The sequence below is a fragment of the Vigna unguiculata genome, chromosome 1, assembly GCF_004118075.2.
Source record: "Vigna unguiculata cultivar IT97K-499-35 chromosome 1, ASM411807v1, whole genome shotgun sequence".
In the NCBI taxonomy this organism is placed as follows: domain Eukaryota; kingdom Viridiplantae; phylum Streptophyta; class Magnoliopsida; order Fabales; family Fabaceae; genus Vigna; species Vigna unguiculata.
In genome coordinates this window covers 40,456,527-40,463,897 of record NC_040279.1, presented here as the reverse complement: position 1 = coordinate 40,463,897, position 7,371 = coordinate 40,456,527, and the positions used below count along the sequence as shown (strand labels likewise).

General features: G+C 30.5%; 1 protein-coding gene across 1 annotated transcript; it reads right to left on the bottom strand.

The window, feature by feature from the left end:
- Positions 1-2,014: 2,014 nt before the first annotated feature.
- LOC114165367 lies at positions 2,015-3,467 on the bottom strand. The gene is made up of 4 exons (XM_028050015.1): positions 3,338-3,467; positions 2,910-3,035; positions 2,643-2,813; positions 2,015-2,297 (listed from the first exon to the last, which is right to left on the bottom strand). The coding sequence occupies exons 1-4, from the start codon at positions 3,413-3,415 to the stop codon at positions 2,202-2,204; spliced, it is 471 nt and encodes a 156-aa protein (XP_027905816.1). The 5' UTR covers positions 3,416-3,467; the 3' UTR covers positions 2,015-2,201.
- Between the last annotated feature and the right edge of the window lie 3,904 nt (positions 3,468-7,371).

Sequence of the window (7,371 nt, the reverse complement as noted above, 5' to 3'; positions counted from 1 at the left end):
CTGTTTTTAATTTTTAAATTTTACAATTTATTTTATAAATTTAAATATTTTTAAATGATTCATACTCACATTATATTAGTATTTATGAGATAAATAGACTATTTAATCTTTTATTTAACACGTACATGATTAATTAATATAATACAAGAAGGTAAAAATAACATTTTCCCATTTGGAGAAAACAAGAACAATTTCATTGAATGAAAACAAAACAAAAATTCTCTAATTTTATAAGAATTAAAAACATGCTAGAGTTTAATGTTTTTTTAATCGTTAGCAAAACCTTTTTTGTTTTCAGTTTCCTTCCCTTTCAATCTCTTAAACTAAATGAGCCATGCACTCCATGTATGTGAACATCTGTTGAGAAGAAGAAGAAGAAGGCACAAACATAATCGAGCACGCTTGCATGCAATAATAAATATAATTGGAAGTTTCACGTCGATTAGATATAAAACAATTTTATAATATATAAGTGGGATACAAACTCCATCTTACAAGCTGATGAGTTAGGTTTAAAAGTCACCTGCTATCGGACCATCATTTTTAGTCCCACTTCTAACATTTGATGTTCCTTTATAGATAAATTGTTAAAGAAAAGATGAGAAAAGCTTGGAAAATGATGTTGCTAATGAAGCCTTACAAATTGGATGTGAGATTTGAATGACAGAACACAATCAATCTACGAATAGAGGACATGGATTTTGTCAGGAACTTTGTTGCTGGATTTAGCATTTAGTGAAGAAATTCCCACTGATATAACAGTCACCACTGCAAGCAATGGGCCTCCCTCTCCTGCTAAAAAAATGCTGCATTGACATGATCGCTCTACCCTGTAACATTGCATGTGATAAGGTCCTACCTTTAATATATTTTCTCATTATCTTTTAATTTCATGTTAATTCAACAATAATATGATATGATAGTAGCTAAGGATTCTAAGATAAAATATATGATGTCACACATGACATAACAAAGTTGAATGTGTTTATCCATTTCTTTTAAAAAAGATAATGATACTTTAACCCATTTTTTTTGACCCATTTTTAATCATTATTAGATCATCACATCACATTATTAAAAAGAATCAAAATAAATGATCTAATGATAATTGAAACAGTAGGTTAAAAATGAATTAAAAAATATGAGTTAAAATATCATTATCCCTTAAAAAAACAGTCAATATATATAATGTTTTCTGTTATATTGGTGGAACAATGTGATATTTATTAAACCTATAGTTGTTAAATAAAGATAGAAAAACTCAAATTTTATGCTGATAAATAAACTTTAAAACACATTAAAAATTTTGAGCGTAAAATATTTCCATGGCTCCAAAAATACCAATCAGATAATATTTTTTAACATTCTTCTCAAAACCTTTTTTTATTAGGTTGAATTTACTAGAACCTAATAATTAAGATGAGTAGAGAATTATTAAATAGGAAACTATATGTGTAAAATTAATAATTTTTAATCAATAATAAAGAGAATGTTTGAAAAAGACTCTTTTCAAAAGAGAATATTGCCAAGAACTATTAAAATTGACTGCACTTGTACCCTGATTCCTACTAATTTTTTCTCCTTTAAAATGATATTTCGAAATTAAATTAATGATCTTTTTTTTTTTTTCCTTTATGATTTGTTTGCTGAGAAGATGTAACAGTACGTAGTTAAGATCATGTATTCATTAAATCATCATTATGATTAAGGTATTGCTTTGAAAAAAACATTATTTAGAGGTGCAAACTAGTGTCAACTTTGAGTGTGTGCTTCGAGCAAGGTCACTTCTTTCCTAGTTCTGTAGTACTTCATTCGTTTTATCCCTCAAAAGTGGGGACATTTTCTTATTGTTTATGTACGGTGTCGTTTCACGTTTATTTGTGTAACTGGATCATATATATATATTCAACCGTACTACTCTTTACCCGAAAATTTTGTTTGTTACACAGAAAAGCTCTTGTGCACGATTTCAAGTAAGAAACTTTTGAAGTTGTGAAACTCTAACATACCATGCACATAAACATCTGAAAATTTAGATATTTCAGTGAAGTCTTCTACAAACATATGAATCATAGAAGCTCGATTGATTCCTCGATCAACAAAACTACAAGTTAGGTCTAAATGGAAGAAAATGCTTAAACTAGATAAAGAAAATGCACACAGAAGATATAAATAACATAAATGTAAAAGCTGACATTTTATTACTTTTGGTCAGCATTTTGGCTCCAATTCTTTATCGCTTGTCCCATTGCCTGTTTCACAGCTCGTGCATCAATATTCTTACCTTGTTCTTCATTCTGCACAAGTCACAATATTATTTGTCATTATTAGATGCATGAAAACACAGAGAGAATGAGACAAATTCTACTTTGAAGAAAACATTTTAGTGACTTCAAAATCATAACCTAACAAGCTTCTGCTTGTATTAACCAAGTAATTAACTAAACCTAACATGACTGTATATGCAAACATTTTAATCACAGCAACGTGGTCCCTCATCCTTTTGAAGAAAAGGACAAGGCATGTGACCTACAAAAATATGGAGTAACGAGAGGGAAAAAGAGAGACACTGAATGATATAATGAACTGGCCTAGAAAGCATCTATGGTGTAAATTTATGCTTACAAAAGATTGTGTCTTACTTTTCCTCCAACAGCATGAAACAGAAACGTGTCTGTGCAAGTAGCCCTAGCTTCAACCACATTAAGACTCATCTCTTCAAATGACTCCAATATGGAAACAAACAGACCAGGGCAACTCTTTGCTGAAAAAACATTAATAACAAAACCCTTCTCCGTGGTTTCTACCGTCACCTGTTTATGTTCATCCAGAAAATATCAAAAAAAATTTCTGCAAATTAACAAGAACTGTCGAAATGAACACATATACATGTGGATGATGTTAAATACCATAGGCAAAGTATTTTGGTCAGTTGAAGTTTGTGCATTGGCTAAGTCTTGATTCAATTCTTCCACCTTTTGCTTTAACTCCTGGATATACTTTGACGCATCTATTATGATCGAGGTTTTCTTTAGCTGCCACCACCCAGCAAAAAGAACAAGAACTGTTAGGTAATATTTCAACAATATATTTAACATTGTAATAAGTTTGTGCTTCAATTTTCTACTGAAATAATGACAGTATACATGCAATACATAGAAGACAATCCAGATGGCAAGAACTTTGTAGAAGATTAAGGGACTAAGGTATATATAGAGCAGAGAAGAATCCATGTCATTCAACAATAGAGAACAAATGGAGTTGAACTGAAGGGAAGACTACAATGTTGACTGAATTTTCATGGAGAAAATAAAACAAAATGAAAGATATGAATTACTGCATGAGAGTTAGTGACAGAACGAAGAAGTTGCAGCTTCTCATGCAGTGATGCTCTCTTTTGCTCTTTAGAAACCATTTTGTGCTCCTTTTTTCTCTATAAAGTGATTGGTTTTCTCCTTACGCTTTAATTTTGGTATGCAATGAACTATATGGTGATAGATATACGGTGTTTTAAAAGAGGGGGTGGGGTCTGAAATGTATATGAAGTTCCAGAAATACCCTTTTGCTAAGAGTTGATTTATTAACGTAAATTTGTTATGAGTGAAGAATAGGAATTTTGAATGTGTAGATAAATATGATGGAGTTGTGAGAGGAGAATGGTGAGGTGGTGAGTGAAAAGGGTTCTGAATTTGGAATGCATCCAAAGAGTTCTCACGGGGAATTTGAAAGGCTCTCTTCAATCACCACCAATCAAACTTTGTCTCTTTTTCATTCTCTCTCCACACGAGCCATCCTACCTTTCTTTTCATACAACACATTCTTTTGTTTTCCTTTCCCTCATGAAAGTGAAGTTTAGATCATACTATTCATTTCCACTTCTTCTTTTCATCCTATGTTATTCACGTCTAGTGAGTTTCTTTAGGATAACATTTTCAATAAAAAATATGAATTATACATTAAAGTGTTAAAAAAAGAAGCTATGGATTACTTTGTTTACACATGTGTTTTCCGTAATTAAAATATTATTTTTTAATCTCTTTACCTTATGGATTGGTAACTTTTTGTTTTCATCAATTTAAAAGATAAATGTTGGAATTGGTGCAAGAAGAAAAAATTGGGATATGTAAAGCAATTGCTCCTTACCCGAATGAAGTGTGGGCTAAAATCATCTCAAGTCCCGATTGGGCCTAACAATAGCGTCATTTAATAGTATATATTAATCTCAGATTATTCTTAGATGACGAACTTATGGTTAAAGGGAGATTTTCAACTTTTTAATATAATTTTTTTATCAACAAATTTTAGTCGTTAAAATTTATTAGTGTGGGAGTTAAATTCACAACATTTTTCACATTTCGAACCAAATTCATCAAATCAATCTTATAAATTTCAAGTGTTAGTAGAATAGAGTCTCTCTCTCTCCCTTCCAACTTTAATCATTAAGTCACTTTATAACTTCAAAGAGTTGATATAAATCCAAATTTTACCTTTGAACTGATAATGAAATAGTTGTTAAAATTTTAATTAACAGTCAACTAAGTTAAAGCTAAAAAGTTACCTTATTCTCAGTTATACTATTTTTGTCATGATCTAAAACTAAGTTTCACTCTGTTAAGGAAAATTTGTCTTATGCGATTTAACTATAGCTTCTGTATTATAAAACTGCTTATTTATTTGTAGTTTCGTGTAGGTATCTTATGAAACGAAACTGATTAAGGATGAAATATGGTGTGCATACTTCTAAAATCTTTTGTATGCAATTTTTAGTAAAACATAATCTTCATCTTTAGACCCAGCAATTATAGGTTGCTATTTATTTATGGTCAGCTAGCGAATCGTGTACATCTTTGATCATGGATGTTTTTCAAGGAAAAATATTTGTGAAGGAAAGCTTTTTTTCTTTTTTTTATTGATAGAAGACTCTAAACTCGTTATTAGTTTCTTTTATTTAAAAACTATGGAACTAAATCAATATTTAAACATAGAAATTGTATGAAAAGAAATATGGATGAATGAATTACTGAAATATGATTTCCCGTAAATCTTATTCTTCACACTATTCTCAATTATGACTATTTTTTTATAATATTAATTATGAAGTCGTTGACAATGCATCCACTTATTTTCATGCAAATGGATGTATTCATCGGTTGATTTAAATGTTGCTAGTTTTTTTTTTTCTTGTGTGAAACTTTATTCAGGTCACCCAGTGATATATATTTTGGTATATTTAAATTTGAAACCTCATTATTCATGGTCACGGTTTTCTTTGAACTTAAATCCACGAAAAAATAATTTTATACTGATTAAGAAAATCAGTTAAAATGATTTAATTTCATTCATATATATAGAGAATAAAGAGGATAAAAAGTTTAAAACATTGTGGAGTATTAGGGTGACTCCGAAGGCACAACTATTAGGGTGGAGGTTGTTCCTAGATAAGTTACCTATAAAGGTTAAACTAGCACCAAGGGGAATTCAATTACAAAATAACCTATGTGAGACGTGCTTAGCAAGTGAAGAGAATGCAAAACACCTATTCTTCTCATGTAGTGCATCCCAAAAAGTGTGGAATATGTGTGATAGATGGATTGGGGTGAGTTCAGTGCATCATATTAATGCAAGAAATAATTTTCAACACTTCCATCTAGTGAACCTTAATAGAAGACAAAATAAGATTTGGTAAGGAATGTGGTTAGCAATAGTAGGGGAAATATGGAAACATAGGAATGGAATAATTTTTAAACATAGGAAAGTTGATCCTGAAGAGATATTTGCCCTTGCTCAGGTAACAGCTTGGGTTTGGATGAAACATAAAAGTTCATCTGTTATGTTCTCTTATAGTGATTGAATTCTTTCTCCTTATGTATGCTTAAAATCTTTGTGATATGATTAATTGTTGTGTGTTTAAGTATGCCAGGCAAGCTTATACAGGTCACTATTGACGAAGGGACCAAGACAAATCATAAATACAATAATACATGTTGATCAATCTCCTTCGCGTCAGAAGTGAAATTGCCCAGTTTGACAAATGCAATGAGAATGAAATGTATTAAGCGTACTTTAATCTTTCTTGTTATCTTGGAGGGTCATTTAGATGCATTTATCCTCCTTTTATGAGGTGGAGGACGTGTTCAAACGCTTAAAGTATTGACATTAGGAAGAATGTCATCTGATTAATGTACACTATCATTATACTATTCGGAAATTTGGTAGGGGTCTGTGCTTTAGGTAGGCATACTCTTTGTCCCCTTTGTTTTGTGGATCATAAAGTTGTTCCAAATTGTGATCATCTAGTTTTGAATGGTCTTTTGTTTTGATGGAACCATGATGCTAAGCTAATGCATCTATTTGTCCAGGTCCTGCTTTTTTGTATAAAGGTTAGAGTATCCCTGAGTACTCTATTTAATTTATTTTATTTTTTCCTCAAAAATAAATAAATATATATATATATATATATTATTTTTTAAATGTATGTTATGCAAACTTAATATTATGAACGAAAAATAGTTATTAAAATTTAAAATTAAATTCAAATTCATTATATAAAGTATAATGAATTGAAGTTATTTTTAAATTCATTTTACATTGTATTCATAAGATGAGAAAGCCGCAATCACTTCCCCCATGCTCCTGACACATCTCTGAGGATAAAACAATTGCTGGTCATATTGATCACACTACGCGCCATCAATAATTGCATTTTTTTTTCCACATATTATTTTAAAACCACATAACAAATGTTCAATAATTGCTTATTTTTTCCACATATTATTTTAAAACCACATAACAAATGTGTCAGTGTGTCACATGTTCAAATGTTCAAATGGGAGTAAGTACAGATTTTCGACTTAATGCAAGAATTCCAACTCTCTGGTTACAATGCATGGCCTGTATTATTTTAAAGAAAGTTATCAGCTTTAGGGATTGCGTTTGTCACGATGGCTGTTATTCTTTATTATTTATTCTACACAATCATCTTAAATATATATAAAATTAAAAATCCAATCTTATTGTTCACACTGCACAAATCACTATCCTTTTCTTTCACATGCGAAAATGTTATTAACAATACACGGTTGTAGATAAAATAATTCAACAAGTACCTAACTTTGATTTGATAACATTATTTTATTTAATCATAGTTTATTTGCTCCGTATTTTCCATGTGTATATATTATAGCACTTTCCAGCGACCCAAGAGGGTATTATCCAAATATTTTTTATTTTTATTTTTGGATAAGCGTTATTCTACAGCCTTTCCTCTTCTTTGGTCTCTTGATGAGTATGACACGGAAGTGAGAGAGATGATGGTGAAAGGGATGTTACATCACTCAAAAAGTTTAACAATGTGACAAATGTTGATCACTG